Source organism: Paroedura picta, chromosome 4 (genome assembly GCF_049243985.1).
Source record: "Paroedura picta isolate Pp20150507F chromosome 4, Ppicta_v3.0, whole genome shotgun sequence".
In the NCBI taxonomy this organism is placed as follows: domain Eukaryota; kingdom Metazoa; phylum Chordata; class Lepidosauria; order Squamata; family Gekkonidae; genus Paroedura; species Paroedura picta.
In genome coordinates this window covers 72,173,877-72,194,021 of record NC_135372.1, presented here as the reverse complement: position 1 = coordinate 72,194,021, position 20,145 = coordinate 72,173,877, and the positions used below count along the sequence as shown (strand labels likewise).

General features: G+C 39.5%; 2 protein-coding genes across 8 annotated transcripts in view; one reads left to right on the top strand and one right to left on the bottom strand.

The window, feature by feature from the left end:
• SRSF11 (serine and arginine rich splicing factor 11) overlaps window positions 1-4,122 on the top strand; it is a 34,449-nt gene extending 30,327 nt beyond the window's left edge. For 4 of the 6 annotated variants that reach the window (XM_077333360.1, XM_077333363.1, XM_077333365.1 and 1 more), the window contains 2 exons: window positions 2,556-2,694; window positions 2,808-4,122. In XM_077333360.1, coding sequence (XP_077189475.1) covers window positions 2,556-2,694; window positions 2,808-3,002 — 334 coding nt within the window. In that variant the 3' untranslated portion in view covers window positions 3,003-4,122. The remainder of the gene's footprint in view (window positions 1-2,555; window positions 2,695-2,807) is intronic. The other 2 variants (XM_077333362.1, XM_077333364.1) reach the window with 1 other exon arrangement.
• Window positions 4,123-8,691: 4,569 nt separating this feature from the next.
• ANKRD13C (ankyrin repeat domain 13C) overlaps window positions 8,692-20,145 on the bottom strand; it is a 37,573-nt gene continuing 26,119 nt past the window's right edge. The window contains exons 10-13 of one of the 2 annotated variants that reach the window (XM_077333358.1): window positions 19,249-19,331; window positions 18,141-18,239; window positions 16,485-16,585; window positions 8,692-12,612 (exon numbers count right to left, since the gene is read on the bottom strand). In XM_077333358.1, coding sequence (XP_077189473.1) covers window positions 12,482-12,612; window positions 16,485-16,585; window positions 18,141-18,239; window positions 19,249-19,331 — 414 coding nt within the window. In that variant the 3' untranslated portion in view covers window positions 8,692-12,481. The remainder of the gene's footprint in view (window positions 12,613-16,484; window positions 16,586-18,140; window positions 18,240-19,248; window positions 19,332-20,145) is intronic. The other variant, XM_077333359.1, reaches the window with a different exon arrangement.

Below are 20,145 nucleotides of genomic sequence, written 5' to 3'. Positions count from 1 at the left end.
AAGCCCCTTAAGGAATGCACACGGCCACAGACATTCCTGCATTGCACTTGGAAGAGCAGTGGTAATGACTGCCCCTCAGTGTGACATGCACACAGAGACAGGCAGACAGTGGACTCTGAGGCATTGTACCCTTTTGAGGCCCCACTTCCAAATCACAAGGAAATTTTCCAACTCATAGTGTTGCCAACCTCTAGGCAGGGCTTGGAGATTTACTGGAATGGCAACTCATCTCCAGACTATAAAGATCAGCTCCCCAGGCAGAAACAGCTGCTTTGAGTATCTACTCTAAGGCATGGTACTATTTTGAAGCCCCACCTCCAATCCTGGCTTTCACTGGGCTCAGCTAGCACAGTCTGTGGCTTGGCTGGTGATGTCTGCCCTTTTGAAGCCTGAGGCCTACTGTTGGCAACTGCAGTTCCTATTTAGTGGGGAGAGTAACTCACCGTTTAAAAAAAAATGTTGCCTAATAAAAGTGGAACATCTAGATCCCAAAAAGTCTCACTGTCTACGTTACTGTGAACTCCCAAGCTAACTACTGAAAAAAGGGAGGGGAATAAAAAAGGAAGTGGGAAAGGAAGAACTGGAGGGGGAGAAAAAAGGAAGGACTGGAATGAAAGTGGCTGGTGGGGACTGAGACAGGAAGGAAGGAAGAGGAGTAAAGGGGAAGGAAAATATAGGTAAGTTAGGGAAGAGGGTAAGCTGGGGAAGATGAGACTTTCCTTTATAGTTCTGTATTCCTTGTTTTTAAATCTGTTAATAAACATACCTGTTTGTGTCTAAGAGATGACCATTCAGAAGTGACAATTTACTTGGGAGAGCCATTTTCTTAGAAACTACTGGTTTACCTCTTGGAATTTTCTAGTGGTGCTAGCTATAGTTTAGATGGATTTAAAGGAGAAATAGATAAATTCATATATATCAGATATGTTAGATATGATCAGTAGGAAACTATTGAGACTTACAAGGACCTTCCCCTTTTGTCCCCCTTCGTCTTTTCCATTACTCGATTTTTTTGCCCCCTCCTTATTTTCATGCATTTTCTTCCCTCACAGTGCCTCATCCTCCAGGACATACCTGGCTATGTTGCCTCACTCGCCCACTCATTGCCTCCTTTGCTTCAGTTTGCCTGGCTTCCTTGCCTGCAGTGCTTTCTCCCCTCTCTTCCGCCTCCTCCATTTCTGCCTCTACCTTCCAGCAGTAGGCTCCCTCAGTCATTGCCCCAATATTGTCCTCTCCCTAGCCAACTCCATTTCACCACCATTCCTATGCCAGAGCATCCCTTATTTTTCATTGTCTTTGTTTAAACTTGCCATAGATATTGTGCCGCTGTTTAGTAGGGAAGATAACTCTCCCTTTTAAAAGGATTGGCATTTTTATTACAAACCTGGGGGCTCTCCCAAGCCTGCAGAAAAACTTATAAGGTGTATACTGGGCCCTTTTCTCTGGGTCTATCGATTGCATGAGACAGCCCTTCTCAACTTTGTTACTGTTGAGAAACCCCTGAAACGTTTTTCAGGCTTTGAGAAACCCCAGAAGCGGCAATTGTGCAAAATATGGTTAGGAAACATAGCTGTGCACATGCCCACCAGGGCCTCTCTCCTTCCCTCCCCTCCAGGCCCATCATTGGCCATTAGGGAGGGGGCAGCAGGTCGGCATGACCATATATAGTCATATCACATGATAAATGTTTAACAAATTTAAAAAATAGTTTTCAAATTAATTAACTTCCAGGGCCCATGAAGAAACCCCAGGGTTTCATAAAACCCTGGTTGAGAAAGCCTGGCATGGATGGTAAGGTTCACTAGTAGATATAGGGTGGCTAAAAAGAATGTTGATATTCAAAGGTGAAATAGCAGGGTGGCACTAGCAGGGTATTTTTATGAGCTTTCTTGTGATATTTGACTGGTCACTATGTAAAACTGGTGGGCTGGACTAGATCGATTTTTGGTCTGAACTAGAAAGGCTTTACTTGTGTTTGTCTGTTGTTGACTTACTATATTATTGCTAATTTTCTTAGCTCAGTGTTTGAAAATGTGTAAAGAAGCAGGGCTAGGTTCAGTTCATGGGACTGCCTGGCCCTCCGTGTTCTGCACAAGCAAGGACTCAAAAACAGAGGGTAGACAGCGAGAGAGGACGGGGCTCCTTCAGATCCCGCCATCCCACTCAGTAAATTTGTCCTCCCTACTAAGCACAGTCCCTTCCACCCCCCTGCCCCTCTACAACCCTTTTTCAAAATAGGCCTTGTTTCTAGTGACTATATAATTGTGAGGCAGAATAGTCTCTTTTTTTCTAGAGCAGTTTACATGAAGTTCTTTGTGGTTGGAATATTTTAATTTTTACCTTAATAAAATCTCTGGAGGTTGAATATTAGTCAGGAGTCGTCTTTATTTCTTGAATCAGTACATCTGTTGTCACAAGAGCCTTTCCGCAATGTGGCACACATTGTGTTTTAACTTGACTGCTGATTTTAACACAAACTGAAAACTGCATTAAATTGCATTAATTGTATGAGAATGTCTACATTTTCCAACTTCTGGAAATTTTTATCATCCTAGACACAAAAAGGAAAAGAAAAAGGATAAAGACAAAGAAAGGAGTAGGGATGAACGTGAAAGGTCAACAAGCAAGAAGAAGAAGAGCAAAGATAAAGAGAAGGATCGAGAGAGAAAGTCTGAGAGCGACAAGGATGTCAAAGTATGCTTAAAAAATCTGTGTTCTTTCTCTCTGTGTGTGCCTTACTTAATTCAAAATCCAGAAGCTTGGAAGTATATCTTACTTGTTTTGTTTTGTATGTTAACTTGGCAAAGCAGGTTACAAGAGATTATGATGAAGAAGAACAAGGCTATGATAGCGAAAAAGAGAAGAAGGAAGAAAAAGCAGCAGATTCCACTTCTCCTAAACTTAGAGAATCACCAACTGGAAAAGGGAGCGGAGATGCACCAAGGGAGTCCAAAGTCAATGGAGATGATCATCATGAAGAGGATATGGATATGAGTGACTGAATATTGCCTTTGCAGTTAAGAACAGCAGCGACATGCATCAGTGTCATTCCTGTGTGATTCCTTTATGCTGTACTTGTTTAACCTTTTAATCTAGATGTACACAGCTGTAACTATAACTGGTTGTAAAGCTCCTGATATTAAATAATTACATCAAAAGCTTTAGAGAAAATGATGTCTGGGTTTCCATTCTTGTAATTGGCCCAAATGAACTGAGTAGCCCAGTGGTTCTTATTTACTTGGTGCTGCTTTTTCTTTTTTTCCCCTTTTTTTCCTCCCTTTTGTTTTTTGGAGCAAAAAGCTGCATGCATCTTTGGCAGGCATGGACTGTTTGTGTTGTATGATCTTTTTAGTAAACCAGCTCACCCACAATAGTGTTTCATTTGCGGTAATAGGGAATGCACTGGCTGCATGTTAACTGTGGCAAGAAACATCTTCATCTACAATTTTTATGGTGGATCTGCTAAGGGTCTCAAGTGTAGACACAGAACTAACATTAGCTTCATCGGCAAACAAACATTCTGATAGAGGTAGATAACCCCTTTTAGCCTTGTGGCTAAATATTTTTGTTGATCTTGTTTGGCTTTGGCAAGGTTGAAATGCACTAACCTTTTGGATGCTTAATTTAAGGTGAATTTATATCTTAAATCCTTCTCAGGTGGTGTTTTTGTGTTTAACTTTTGACCGCTTGGACTTTTGAAGGTAGTAATGCAAAACTTCTGTGTTTCTTCAAGGGTCACAGGATGAGATTTAACCTTGTGTAGTGTTCATAACCAATGTTCTATTTCATTTTGTTTTTGTGTAAAAACACTGCAAAAAAAAAAGGTAGTGCATTTAAAAAATTGAACGTCACAATGATTTTTAAAACAAGTCTCCTTGATAATGTACTTGATCTCAAGTTGTATAAACGAATTTGTGTTACAGTCACAAGTAGTAACCTTATGCACACAGTGATTTCATGTTATATGCAAAGTAGTTGGACAACCTGTTTTAGTTCTGGACGTTTTTTGGAGCATTTACTTTTGTGCAGGTGAAAACAAAAGTAGGCTACAGTCTGTGCCATGTTGATGTACAGTTTCTGAAATTGTTTTACAAGACTTTGATAATAAAACTCTTAAACAGCCTTGAATTTGTATTAAATTGCCCATATATTTACTTCCATAGAGTTTGGAGTTACAGAGTCATAGAGGATGGAGTCACTGAAGCAGTAGGTGCAAACTTAAATGGACTTCGGGGAATGGTAGAGGACAGGAAAGCCTGGAGGATCATTGTCCATGGGGTCGCGATGGGTCGGACACGGCTTCGCACATAACAACAACATATTTACTTCAAATATCAGTTCATATGAAGTTAACTCCCTTTTTCCCTGTTCATGCTTACATTTAGAATAATTGCTTTAAAGCCTTCTTTGATTGGCAAATATTTCTGGTTAGCTTCTAGGCTTTCCTTACTTGATAGTGGCAGGAAAAAAGGTAACTGGACATTTTGTTCTATGTTCCTGGGTTGTGTGTGTGTTCTTAAGGAAATTAAAGTGGGTGGGAAACATGGCAGAAAAAGAGCAAAATAGCATCCACCTATTGTTCAAATTTGAATGTCCATCTGTAAAAGTTATTGCAGATAAATCTAGAAGTACCAGAAGTAGCTTATGAATATTTTCCATGGGCATTTTGTAGTGCAATTCAGTATTTAGATTACCTTATCAAATTTACAGCTTTTTAGAATACTGGCCTATTTTTTTGATATAGTGAAGTATATAAAGCCTTCCAGCAAAATGTAAATCTATTGTGCAACCTGATAAAAATTACACAAGCGCTCTGCAGAAATTTTGACATACCATAAAGTTCTTTGAGGTAACAGACAAAATATTGCAAATACAAGCAGCCCATTAACACAGTTTTCTGAATAAGCTTGAACTCTGCTTTGGAATTAATCCCATATTGGTGGCTTCCCCCAAGAGCTTGTGAAATGAGCATTTAAAAATGTAAAGTGGCTGCAAAACCATACACATAAAATGAATCAGATTGAGAATACCACATGTGGCTTGGTTTTAAGGATAGTCATAATTCATCTGTCTGTGTGACTCTGAATCCATAATATTCCTGAGTTCAAAAAAGAGGCTGATTAAGACTATTGGTAGCTATCAGACAAGCCAATCTTGGGCTTTGTCTAACAGGATTCAAAGGTGGCCTTACGACAGGTTGCTTTCAGCTGCTGCAACTGGAATGACTAGCAGTCTAGAAACCCTCCCCCCAAAGGAACAAGAAATGTAATGCCTGGGGTGTTGGATTTGTAAAAAAGAAAAAAAGGGGGGGAGGGGTTATTCCCTGGAGTTATTTTCCCAATGGAAAAGTTGAGAATTTTGGGAAGTACAGAAAAAAAGCAAAGAAATATTGTTTTTCTCTTAGGAATAAAAGACCATGTGGACATGCTGTGTGATTTTTTTAACTGGTATATTTCCATTGGCTTCCAAAGTGTTTTGGTCCAGTAAACCCAGGAAGAAAAATACTGTTCTTTTTAAAAAGCCAGCCCAATTCTGGGGTTGCCTAGGCTTCTTATGCAGCCAGGTGGCTGGCAGAAGGAGTGAGTCCCCAGAGCTGCTATGCCATTGGGATCAATGTGCTTCATCCAGCACAGGAGATCCTGTCTGAAATTGCTGATTCTGTCCAGTTTAAACCAAACTGCAGAAGAAGTGAGCCTAAATAGATGTTGTGCTATCGGGAGTAATGTGTTCCATGTGGTATAGGAGATCCCAGATGTGCTCATTTATCCTTCAGTCCAGTTTATAGTGACTCCCACGGAACACATTGTTCCACGTGGCGCAGAAGTTTAAACTGGACTGCAAGAGAAGGCAGCCCCAAATTGAGCTGGCTTGGACAGTCTGCTCCCCACCAGCACAGCTGCTCTGAGCTGTCTTCTGCAGCTCCTTTAAAGGGACAGCAGTAGAAGCCTGACATGTAGGAGGCCTCTGATCCCATCTCTCCACTGTTTTTGGATCTTATTGGTAATTCCCAAATATATCCAGGATGTTTTGGGGAATTCATTTTGGCTTTCTCAAGAAAACCTGGATATATTTGGGGTGTTGAAATCTACCTGAAAAATACCATTAAGATATTTAATGAGGGGAGCATTCAGAGCTTTCATTGCTTTTTACCTGTTGAATACCTGTTTTCTTTTAATCTGACTTGTAGTTGATCTTTTCCTCTCCCTCTCAAACCAATGTGACATACAGATTAGGTAACAAGTAGCTTATTGTTGTACCTTGCAGAAGAAAGATCAAAAGGAAATGAGACACCAACTGCAGCAAAGCCTCAAAGGAACAGTAAAGTAGTATTGGGTGTATCCTAATTTTTGCTACCTTAGCACATATATGTGGTAATGACTGGGGAAGGCACTGGCAAACCACCCCGTATTGAGTCTGCCATGAAAACGCTGGAGGGCGTCACCCCAAGGGTCAGACATGACTTGGTGCTTGCACAGGGGATACCTTTACCTTTAGCACATATATGAGCTTGCAGTTTCATGTGTTGGATATATTTGCAGTTTTGCTTGTACAAAACTAAGGTGCTTAAAAATTCCAAAAATATATCAAATATTGCAATTCTATATGCTAGTTTATAAATTATGCAGTTTTTGTTGATAAAGCAATTTGATCGGACAGTATTGTGTATATTTCGATTTCCCTCCAAAGCTACAGGTTTTTCTGTGGCTTCAACATTTTTGGAAATTTTACATCTAGTAAGGGTGTGTACTTAGCAAAACTGAGCTGAAATAATAGCCAAAAATATTGGTGTTTTCATAGAATCATAGAGGCCATACAGGCCATCTAGTCCAACCCCCTGCTTAATGCAGGATCAGCCCAAAGCATCCTAAAGCATCCAAGAAAAGTGTGTATCCAACCTTTGCTTGAAGACTGCCAGTGAGGGGGAGCTCACCACCTCCTTAGGCAGCCTATTCCACTGCTGAACTACTCTGACTGTGAAATTCCCCCCCCCCCCCCGATATCTAGCCTATATCGTTATACTTGTAGTTTAAATCCATTACTGTGCGTCCTTTCCTCTGCAGCCAACGGAAACAGTATTCTGCCCTCCTCCAAGTGACAACCTTTCAAATACTTAGAGGGCTATCATGTCACCTCTCTCATTTCTAGGTATTATTTAAGCTAAATACAGATCAGAGAATCTGATTGGCTACTAATATAGCTGAGCTCATATAAATCAGCCCATGGCTGATTTTTACTTTTATTTGGGTACATTCAGCTAGACCAAAGTTTAGCTGAGATAGCATGAACTGAGAGCTCCAGGCTGCCTTGGCTCACTCCTCCAGCTGCTTGGTTTCAACCATCCCAGTAAGAGAAGCCAACTCAGGATTGGCCAGGGTGATGTAACTTGTGAGCTCCCTGCTGCACGCATATCCTGGGGCTAGCTTTTCCTGAGAAGCCAAACAACGCCAGCCCCAGGGTCAGACTAGCTTCTTTTTTTGGTGTTTTTTTAACTGGTATTTTCCTTGGCTCTGTTGGACATGAAAGAATTGAGGACTTCCAATCCCAGATCCAAATAGCAGACCAGTATTGGGATCCATATTTCAAAAATACCCAGAACAATTTGGGTCTAATTAGACCCTGAATCAAAAAATTCCATTTTTTTCACACCCTAATTTCTAGCCATGACAGCCAGTATAAACACCCTACTTGGAGGCAACTGTTCTTAAGCACGGTGAATGCTGGCAGGCTTGTGACTGGGTATAATGCTCACAAATAGGTTGCCACTTCTTGATTTTGTTCCTTTGAGGTTATCCCTTGAATTTGCCTCAATGCTGCCCGTGGCGCCATGGGCGCCGCGGACTAAATAATGCGCTAAGGGCTGGGGGAGAGGAGTTAGGGCGGGCTCTGTCCGGGATGAGGAAGGGTGCCAATTGGCCCCTTCCTCTGGACTGACAATCGGAGGGTCCAATCGGCAGGCGCAAAGCACCTGCCGATTGGGATCTCCGATTGGCCGCCCGCCGGCAAGGGAGCTACCGCAAGCCGCGCAAAGCGCGGCTCACGGTTGCTTCCTTGCCGGCGGCCTGACACGTCGGGAGGTGCGAAGTGCCTCCGACGCATCAGGCCGCCGGCAATTGCCAGCCACGCACAGTGCGGCTGGCCGTGCCTCCCTTGCTGCGGCTTGCCGTTGCTCCCTTCCCGGCCGCCTGACGCATCGAGAGGCGCAAGGCGCCTCCGATGCATCAGGCTGCCGGCACACCGGCAATTGCGAGCCGCACACAGCGCGGCTCGCTATGGCTCCCTTGCCGGCAGCCTGCCGGCTCGGGGACCACACACTGCCCCACTAGCGCCCGCTGTATTTCAGGTACAGCGGGCTTGATTACTAGTTCTCGTTATATGGCAGGAGGCCAAGGCAGTTTTGGAAATGTAGGTAGGGAGCAAATAGAAGCTACATCTTGCTAAGGAGAATAGAAATAGATCATGCTTTTAAACAGTATTGATATTCTATCACCTATGTTCTTTCTTTAATGTTAGCGTTAGCAAGTTATTCTGATATACGGTGACTATCTGGTGGCAGCACAGTGAGAGTTGTACCTTTAAAAAGACAGCCTGCTTGCACTGCCCTACTGATTACACTGGGCTTGAAAGGGATAATTTGTGTGTTTATACTTAACCATAAAAGGTTCAGGTAACAGAGTGAAACCAGCAATGATGCACTGAAAATTGAGGATTTTATTGAAAAAACTGACCGATAAAATGTCCTTGTGAAAGTGGTACACGGTAACAGCCTTTGTTGTACTTCTTAGCCTTCCTCTAATATGGAGGAAGCATCCACATATAGTAGAATATAGATTTATCTGAAAATGTTCACATGTTCAGTCTCAAAAGAAAACAGCATCTTTTGGTCTTCATTCTAAGTAGTATAACCAAAAACACTACTAGTGAAAATGAATCTAGATTAGACATGGAACACATGAAAAGTAATATACAAAAATGACATTTAGTTTCCATCATTATAAACTGTCAAAGAAAAACTGCAGCATTATAGGAAGCTTGTTAATAAAGTTTAAATAATGTAATTTTCCTTAATGATCCAAAATCAACAGTACATTTTACATATGGACTTTCTGAATATATTATGCATCAACAAGATGTATTTCCAGCACAGATTTCCATCCAAAATTGTACTGATACAAATTGCTAGGTATCAATCAGCTGCAATTTAAATAAGGTGACAAATATCAACTTTTTATAAAGAACAAATATTCCCTTTGCCATAAATTAAAGCAATGATTTGGAAGACTAGTAAAACTTGAGTTTGGTTAAGGAAGAGTGGGAAATCCATTTGCAAGCATTCTGTATTCACACTTACCAGAACACTTTGCTAGGTCTTAAAAGGATTTATAGTGTAGGGAAATTTCAAGCACCTCTTGTAAAATGGTCCATTTAGGTAACTGAAGTGTATACAATTTTAAATATTTAGACTGCTGCTTTCTTTAATGTCTTTGCTGCTATAATCATGCAAACTCACGTTTTAGCTTTGGCTTCTATAACCTGGCCTCTGGAGGAATAATATTTGTGTAATCATTCAAACATTTTTGCAAGAACTTTTCTTAATGCACCCCCACTTACAGTGAAAACCAGAAATCCTGAAAGTCTGAAAAGTACTCCAATACCTGGAAGATCTGTCATTACAACATACTGGACAGCATTGAGAGAAATATTCATCATGCAAGAATGCCAGGCAGGATTTGTCTTATGGTGACTTTACTACATCAGAACATGAAGCCAAGAACCCAATCTCAAAGGAGTTACAATAGTTGAGGATCTATACCTTAAACCTAAGGTTTTGTGTTCATTCAAATTTTGTACACCTGTGTCTAATTCCAATATTAGTTGTGTGCTCCCAGTGTAGGGGATTCAGGGCATGCAAAGAGCTCCCTTATGTGGTGTAGCTTTCCCGTTTATTTCAAACAATCCATCCACAGATACATTATTTTGCATATGTGGACCAACTCCCCAAACTCCAAAGAAATAGGATACTCGTGCATACAAGATATGAGTATGTACATGGGTCCAGCCACAAATGGGCTGAACCAGAGGCAAGTGGGTAACATACTTTCTTCAAAATCCCAATACTAGAATAAAACACTTTGTATGTATCTAAAATGGGACAAAGAACAACAAATTGCACCTCTAAAGTCTTCTGAAGCCAGTAAGTAAAGTTAGCTCTCCCCCTCCCCTTTTTTTTTTATGGGGTTACTAACAAACTGGCAAGACTTTATCAGGACTTATGCCTGGCGTGATAGTACAGCAATATATCCTACGTTTGTTCATTACACCTAAACTCGAACAAAGCTCCTTTCCAAAGACTGACTATCTTAGTAGGTTAGAACTGTGATTTGTATTTTAACTTAGTAGGGCAAATTATTTCATTATTTAACAACTGTGAAAAAACACTCATTTGCGAAATACTGCTCTGTCGGTTCCCACAGTTTTATGCATCATTCTTTTGAGGGACAACTTTGGCATTATTTATCCATATAAATGTTAGAAATATACAAATATGTAAAATGTATTGGCCATCAACTGATCCAGCCCATGCTGCTCATTTTCACACCGAAGTGCAGAAGAGCACATCTCAATTTTGTATTATGAGTGGATAGTGCATTAACTCCTTCAAACTCAGTCTCTCCCACAGGAATCTACTGATATAAAATGTCTATTATCAGCTAATATTAAAATGCATTTGCATTTTAAAAACCATCACTTATTTACACAGGCCAATCTGCAACTCTCATAATGGATATGTGAAATGAAATGGTACTCTCTACGACATCATAGTTACAACTCTATGTACAGAGCCAACAGAGGATGCATTCAACAGAGCTGTCTGTCTTATATAAAGACTGTTTACAGTTGAAGCTTTAAAAAGTTTACAATATATCTGGAACTGGGCCCAATATTCTCCCATTTCAGGTCATGAGGCTACTGTTCTCATGAAATGCCGCTCTGCATGCTGCATTAATACGAAGCTACAGCACTTGGGGCATAGTCTTTCAACAGTCGTTCTGGCAAATCTTATGTGGCTCATGAGTCTGATTTTATTGCACAGTGACTCACTTGCCCTTTTCACAGTCCAAGTTATCACCAGCACTGCATGTATCACCCCAGCATGGCAGTTTTCTTCAAGTCAGACAGTGACTTGAGCAGTTTGTAGGGGAGAAGAGATTGACTAGACAGCACAAATAATATACTTTTGAAAATATTTACATTTCTGTACATTTACACAGCACTGGAAGCTAAATCTCTGAATACACACACCTTGCTGCCATTTTTGGGCACACTCTTTCCAGTACAGTAAAAATGCTAAGTTATCTCCAAGTTTCATAGACTGAAATCGTGTGAAAATCCTAATTTTTAAAAGTAATCATTTGGAAAAAAACATTATTTTATCTAGCTACTCCTGTTGGAATCATGCCGATTTTTCTTGGTTTTAAATTTTTAATCATTTTAAGACCCTTTCAACCATCTCAATATATTCAGCCGGGGGGGATTAATTTAGCCTTTTCCCATATACTGCTGGGCATCAATATTAGCAAGTTTGTTTGCTTGATAGGCAGCTTTAACCAAGTGGATATACCCAAAAGAATGCCAGTAATTCAGCCTTTGAGGTGAATGAAGAGTTCTCCCATCCATATTCTCCAACATCAAACACAGCAAGGACATTTCCCACCACCTTGGAAGAAAATATTTGCAAATCCTATGAGAATATTAGTAAACAATTTTCAGTGGATAAATTAAGTTTGGGTAAAAATATGGGTAGCACCACAATGAATTGCACTAAAGGTGCTAAGGGAGGTACCTTTTTCCCTGCAGAGTGAACGCTCTAGTTTGGAAATGTATTGTGGTATGTAAATGCAGCTATTTAAAGTGGTTACCATTTGATTCATTCATCTACAAAAAATTAATTTATTTTACTACTTGTTCAACCAACATTTAATTTACTGAACTATTACATAGGTTATGTTAAAAAAAAGCATGAAGGAAGATTAAGGGCTTCTTGAATAAGATGGATGTTTTAAAGGGTTTAATATCCAGATAAGACATTTCAGTTTATGCTAATGGTCCAAGAGTGCTTTTTATTACCAAGGAGAAATGTAATAAAAAAAATCATAATTACAGTCCTTATAGCTGCTGTTACGTAAGTACCCATGTTTGGGATGGGGGTGTCACTGAGGTGCCAGGCTACCATGCTTGCAGGATGTATAAAAATGCAAGTGACACATCAGGATATCTGCGTTCATTTAGACACTATATGGATGCTTGCTATATAGTACAACCTATTGAGATTCACTGTGTGTTCCCTTTCTAGATTTATTTAAGCACGTTTTATCCCTTCCAATTTCACCCACTTTCAGACATACATCTGTGGGCTATTTGCATCCGTTCTTTCACTGTGGCATGCTGGTATTCTTTATTCACTGTTAACTTTCCAGTTAAGTTAAAGATCAGGAAAACGGCTAGGATCCTCCTTGTAGTCATCGGGAACCGTGAAGATTGATTCATCAAACTCATCATAACGAAATTCCTGAAAAGTCACAGTGGCTGTGATGGTAGGAAACACAGGTATATCTAGGAAGAATAGAACAAAGGATGGTCAGATTAGAGCAGGAAATTGTAGACAGAAGTATAAATTCAACGAAACAGGTACCCTGGTATGATGAATCCAACCATGTGTATTTCTCCGTGGTGGCTCACCATATGTAAAGTTTACACAATTGTACAATATTGGCATGAAGCCCTGGATTTTGTCTACTCGGAGAAAACTATTCCAATTTTGGGGAATGGGGAAGAAGAGAAAAAAGATGACTGCAGTCAGAATGGTGCTTCAGCTAGGGCATAGTAAGGCCTTGAAATCTGTGTCTCAAATACATAGTGAATGAGACAAAGTTGAAAGATTTTAGAAATCAAAAGATTTGAGAATGCAATACATTTAAGGACTGTTTGTCCTCCAATCACATGTAAATTACGGGCATGTTTAAACCAAGTTAAGCTACTTAGGATTCTATATTCCTATAAAAGAAATCATAGTAGTAATATCCTAGAACACACATTACACAGGAACAAGAATGCTCAAGCCTTGTGCCTCAGAACTGAAGTGCTCAAAAAAATCCAGGAAAAAGAACTAGTCTTTTTTAAAAATCTAACCTGTAATTTTTTTTTTAAGCAAGCTTTAGTGAACAAAGATGGAACACAAAGAGTTGAATACTTGTATTTCGCTTCTCAATAAAGCTGATCTTAATTAAGTAGTAGCTTCATGGAATACAGGACTTCCTGTGGGATGTGGACATATCTGGTGTTTTCAAACCATCCATCCATCTATCTATCCTTCATCTTTCTAACCTCCATCGTCCATCATCCATCTCTCTTTCTCTCTCTCTCTCTCTCTCAGATTTTTATGGCTTCCTAATTGTTTTAACAAAAAGAATGTGATCAGATTACATTTTAAAAATAAAGGGAGGGGTAAGTAAGTTTAGCATCTCTTATTTGTAACAACTGTCCAAACCCTGTATTGTGCACTTCATAATGACAGGGAATTTTACAATGTTTTGCTCATTTTGATGAGCAATCACTAAGCTTTAATACACACTAACTGGAATCTTAAGGACATTCTATGCCTCCAGAAATGTTCACCGGATCCCTTGTTTGTTTTTTATATTTTCATTCTCTTAACATTCAGATATCTCTAGCAACTACCTGCACCTCCTAATAGATATCCACTATATAGAACTGAAACAAGATTAAATACGCTAAAGCAGGGGTAGTCAACCTGTGGTCCTCCAGATGTCCATGGACTACAATTCTCATGAGCCCCTGCCAGGACCACAGGTTGACTACCCCTGTGCTAAAGCACTTTCAATATCCATTATATCCACCTCTACCTTCCGTGTCTACTTGTAAAAGGTACTTCTGCCCAAGGGCCAGGTATGGATTATTTTTAGCAATAAAAATACCAGTTTTCTGCTACACTCAAATAATTTATACTGCTGTATTTTTGTATAGTATGTTTTTGCTAATGATTCAGGCTAGGAACAGGTTATAATTATCTGAGAGTTGATACTCATCTCAATTTTGCCACTAAAAACAGGGTTACAGATTTCTGAAGTCATTTAGAAATCTGCAGAATTTTATCACCGGAAATAGGACACACCACAGGAAATACTGTCTGCCTCCAACATTAAACTGTATATGTATTAATATTACACTGAGTGAAGTCAACAAGCCTTTAAGTAGCTTTAGGAAATGATACACAGAAAACATGCTGACAATTTCTTATAGACATATAGGGCTGGATCCAGACCACGTGTGCAATCATTTTTACTCAAGGAGCACCAGTTTCTCCATCAGCATCCAAATATGGCCCCAGGAAAAGGATCTGAGGAGCCATTTCAGAATACTGTCTAAGGGAAAGTCAGAATTTCTGAGAAAAAAGTCACACAGGATTTCCAAAAGGAATTAAATGTAAGGAGAAAAGACCTAGAACTATTTAAGCCAGTGGATCCCAAAGTGTGCAGTATAGCCCCCTTGGGGGGGGGGTTACCTAGGGGGCACTAAGAGGCAAGGAAGTAGTGGAGGGCACAAGAAGTGAACCCTTTCAACCATGCTGTTTGCTTATTTATGATGACTAGAGCGAAACACCTTCATCTTTAAAATTTTGCTGCTCTTATCACTTTCAAAGTTATCACCTTTTGTCATATTTGTTTGTATTTACAATTGTAACTTGTCACTAGATAGTCAGTGACAGTTTGACTCTGCACAGCACTAAAACCTAGTGGAAACCATCAGAATTTTTAATAAATGTGACCAGAATTCTAATCACACCAGTATACTGCATTTTGAGAAACTGCAAAGAGATAATACAGAGCAGGGTCTGAACACAACCTACAATATCTCCAAAGGGATCCTTGCAAAAACGTCACCCCACTGAAGTGAACAAGCCTTCAGGCTGGTTCCAAGGCTTCATTCAATTAAATGAATGAAGGAAATTAGGTTAAATGAATGAAGGAAATGAGGTTAATCTTATTAAGCTCAAATCTGTTATCTTTACATTAACTTTATTCCAACGCAATATATGGCATTGTGATGTCTGAGCTTGTCCGAACTAGAAAAGGTAGGATACAAGATGATGATTTTCAAATTTTTGTGACCATTTAGATATGCTGTGTGAAGAAATGACTAAGCAATCTGAGAATTTTATTCAATGGAAATTCCAGTTTGGCTGAAAAATCCATGTTCAGATACTGTGTAAGTTAGGGGGAACTAACTGCTAAGACAAGTCTCATCCATCCTATAGTGATGTGTTTGATTTTTTTTCCTACTTTACATTTATCACTATTGAAATTAATTTTATTCATTTTAGCCCAGTTTTCTAGCCTGTCAAGATCATCCTGTATTCTGAGTCTGTCTTCAGGTGGGTCTGCCATCCCTTCCAGTTTAGTGTCATCTGCCAATTTAATAAGCACCCCCTCTATTCCTTCATCCAAATCATTTATAAATATATGATGAACAACACAGGGCCCATGACGGATCCCTGAGGCATTCCACTCATCACTCCTCTCCAAGAAGATGATGAACCATTTACAAGCACCCTTTGGGTCTCGATCCACGTAGTAGTAATAGGATCCATACCACTTTTTAACAACTTGTCAATAAGAATTTCATGTGGAACCTTATCAAAAGGTTCCATAACTTTGGTTACAGAAGGAAATTTCCAATAGCTATCTTGCACTATGGACAGTGGTTAAAAAGCTCCCTGTTGCATTTCCAATATCATATTTGATGGAATATGGTCTTAGAGTGGGCACCCAATTCTCCAAGCAAAGAAATCACATCCAGATTACAAAATGTGGTAATTTGAGACTCCTGCTAAGTAACTGTAAAACAGACATTAGGAAACTGGCATCACTTCGTCAAGCCCATCCATCGCATTAAGAATTTGCTGAACAGTGAAATAGTTACTAAATGTAACATTCTTGCTAAATGACTATCAGAAAAGCTGGCAACATTAGAACAAGTTAATCAATTCTGTTGAATAAATTAAACTAAGACATTTTAATCAGATTTTGAATAAATGTGCAATTAATTGTTGCTGGTTTGAATTTCATTGTTATTATCTTACTTAGTGAGCTATGCAAACCACTACTGTGAATAATACTCTTTATAAGGTACAATAGGAGGCACTGGGGATGAGTTTATGGAATCAACTGGATGGTGGCCCAAGAAGTTTGGAAATTTAAGCAATAGCATTCAGTTTCTATTTCTGCATATTTCTTATTTAGCACACTGAAGTAGCATACAAATTCCTTTGCAGGATCCAAGCATATTCCTCCTAATCAGCACGTCACTACATTTCTGACTCAAAAGGCTAATGCTCCTAAAGAACCACCTGTCTCTTACAGGATAGACTAACACTTTAATTGGTTAAGTATAAAATAACTGCTCACCTAACTTTACAGGAAAGCCTGGTGGAAGCTTCATCTGCACAAACTCCCGCAATTTGTTAAAGTGCTTGAAGGGTGCAATTACTTCTAAAACATTCAATAACCTGAAAAAGAAACACAGATGACCATTTTTTTAGTGGCTTGAAAATTTACCCACACTTGCCAGAATAGTGCTCTATTATAAGAGAGATGCCTGAACAGCAGATGCCTGTGAAAAAAAAATCCAGCAATGTTCAGCTGGGTAAAATACTACTATTGGCCACTGTTTATACAACATGGAACCATGTCTGCCACTACCTGAAGAAGTCACGGCTTACAATCGCGTTTGCCAACACAAATGAAGATTAAACAAGACTGGTCCAATTACTCCAAAGCTCATTTAATCCACTGAATTCCATGACACTGTATTGACAGCAGACATATTTAATTACTATTTTTAAAAATACATGGCTTATATTAAGACATAGTTTATCCATTATACTTTATTTCAGGGAAAAAACACATTATGGAGTAAATTCTTCAGTGTCCTCTGGACATTTAATGGTACAGAATTTAACCTTAAATAATGGGAAAACTCAAAATGGGTAGATATCACATTAATTTATAACAGTAACATGATCTAGGAAAAGGAGGCCAAAATCTCTTTCAGTATTTACAAATTAAACCTTTTCTTATTAGCATAAATAAAAGAAGAAAATACACTGAGAAGGTTGCCAAAATTTGAAGAACTGTTATTACAAGATTAAAAGTTAGTCTGAAATATACGTGGCTGTTCATGTGCAAAGTGTGGCTATCATGTGGCCTGCCTCTCAGTGTGATGCCAGGAGAAAAACTGTGGCTAGCCAGAAAGGAGGATAGGAAGAGATGTGGAGAAAACACACTACTGAAACTTCAAAAAATGAGATTCTTCTAAAACAGTATTCTAATTTGTACTTCCCTAATTCCTTCACAATACCCATATGAAGTGTCCATTTTACTTAGAATAACAATACAACGCAGTGCATTTTACTGATCTGTCCCAAAATAACCAGCTCGGGGTGTGCAAGAAATAAATGAAGTTTTTTCACAGATTCAAATGTTGGACCAAAAAAATACTGGTATTTCCAAATATTCCCAAATCCCAATACCAGTATGATATTCAGATTCGGTAAATATTCAGGAACCATTCAAGTCAATGACAAATCTATCCTAGGTTATATATTCAGTGGTCTGTAGAGGGGAGTTGTGGTAGAGGCACCAAATTTGCAGTGTAGCTGCTGGAGCCTCTCCTCAAAAGAACCCCTAGGTTTCAAAATGACTGGACCATGGGGACCAATTCTAAGGGCATCCAAAAAAGAATGATCCCATCCTGAATTATTTTCAATTGGAGAAAAATTATGTTTAACTCAGAAAAACTTGGTTTATTGTGAAAGTGAATACATTGACTTTGACTTATGAAAGACTGTGAGACTGGTAACAATCCAAACTTGGCACTAAGAGTGCTGTGGATCCCATATATCCTGGTACTAGATCAATCTTAAATCCCACTGTAGTCCACATTTTATATTTCATGAGAATATATTAAACTGTAGTATCTGGAATGGATATATTTTCTATTCACTGGTATGCTTTAAGATCATGACATTCACAATCATGTCTAATAGGCAGTTTAGGACTTACGATTCAATTCCTAGAGGGAATTCTTGACTCATGGCTATAGTAGCTTTAAATGTTTTCTTGCTTTCTTTGCAAACCAGTTCCCGACCCAAATGAGGTGCTCTAAATTGAATAAAAGAAAGATTAAATTCTCCCTAAAGAGCAACAATATTTTCATCTTATTATGGGACATATTTGCACTGGGGTGGGGGTGCAAGAGGGCAAGAGCTGTTTAACAAGGAATCTAGGAGAATCCAGATACTTGTTATCAGAGTTGGTAAGCAATCCAAGCTCTATCAGAGTAAAATTAGCTGTATAAAAAGGAAGGGAAACCACGAAGATCTCTATTAAACCATATATCACAGTTACAAGTCAAATGTCAGGTTCTAAAGAGATTCTTAATCAAAACGTTTTATTTCCCTCGTGGGATTTCTCAACATCCATATGGTTTCAAACACTGTTGGCATTGTGGCATCTATTGCTACAATATAAGAAACAGAAATTAAAAGCCCTTCCAACAGAATCTTTTCCACAGGGATCTTTCAATAATGAATTTCAGATTAACTAGAATAAAAATAGGAAAATAATATTTTAAAGTAATTGATGAAACAAACTAAGTTTAGATTTATATGAATTCACTACCTGAGTCCTTAAAATAAATAAAGAATATCTCATATAGAAACACAACTTTTTCCTTGTATGCAATCCTGCTAAAATGTTTCCCAGTTATTTCTTAACTAGTAATCAAGCCCGCTGCAGGGGAATGCAGCGGGCGCTAGGTCCTGACCTCAGTTGGCGGCGGCGACGGTGGGCTGGTCAGCGGCGGGCTGGTCGGCGGCAGCGAGCTTGTTTCGTTGGCGGCGGGCTGACGCGGCGAGAGGCGCTTCGCGCCTCTCACCACATCAGCCCGCCAGGCAGGGAACCCCCGGCAGCCGCGCTTCGCGCAGCGCGGCTCACAGTTCCTCCCGGCCTGACGCGGTGAGAGGCGCTTCGCGCCTCTCGCCGCGTCAGCCCGCCAGAGATATTAACAATTCTTCTTATTCACAGATGTTCAGATCTAAGTGTCATTCATTGCAAATAAGCTTATCTACAGAAAGAAGCAGCCATTACCATAGATACAATTAATACTTACTTTCCATTTTCAGCAGATATGTATTCCTCCCATGTAATTGTGTTGGGTGGTGGCGGTGTGAGGGACTGCCTTCTGACAGGCTGCTAAAGAAAACATAATACTTTGTAAAATGCTACATGGTATCAAAGTACTACATTGCATAGTAAAATTCCAGATTTTACTTCATAGGCCCATGTGTTATCTTTGAATGTTGCCCTTTGTTTTAGGTGGTCAAAGTGGCACATCTGCCAAACTGAACCAATCCAAAAGTAGAATACTGCCACACCCACTAGAACTTTTTGGTTAGACCTGAACAGCTGATTTAGGCGTCGTACTTCAAGCAGAAATTTAGACAGATAAAGGCTAATTCAGTATCAGATAATCCCCACGGCCAAAATGACAGACAAGCTTAAAATGTAACCAGTACATAATTGTGATTCCTACAACTATTTCAAGAACTGACCATTTATAATCTGCACACAGGATGCAGATCCTAGAACAGATCCTGGCACCCACCAATCGTTATTAGGAAGTGAGTGGGGCCACATAGGGCTTTTGCCCAGTAAAGCTTCTGATCAATTACTGGGCATCTGATTAACTGTGCAGATTTTTAAAATGTTGCTTTAACAGGAGCTGCCACCATAGCACAAGGATCTGCACCATGTTACTGAAGTTGCACTGAGGTAATCATTTTTGCTTTAGAGCCTGCCAGTGCTAAGGTCTTTGAATCTGTTCTAGAGGTTTTCATTGGAGGATTTCTGACCCCAGCCCTGTGTGTTCTGGAGACAAAACACTTACACCATAAATTGGATAGTAAATATAATGGGCTTAATTCCACTCCCCCCAAATGGCTTAACTTCAGTGAACTACTGCTCAATCATTCCCATGTCTTGAGTTGCATAGTGTATCAAGAGATAT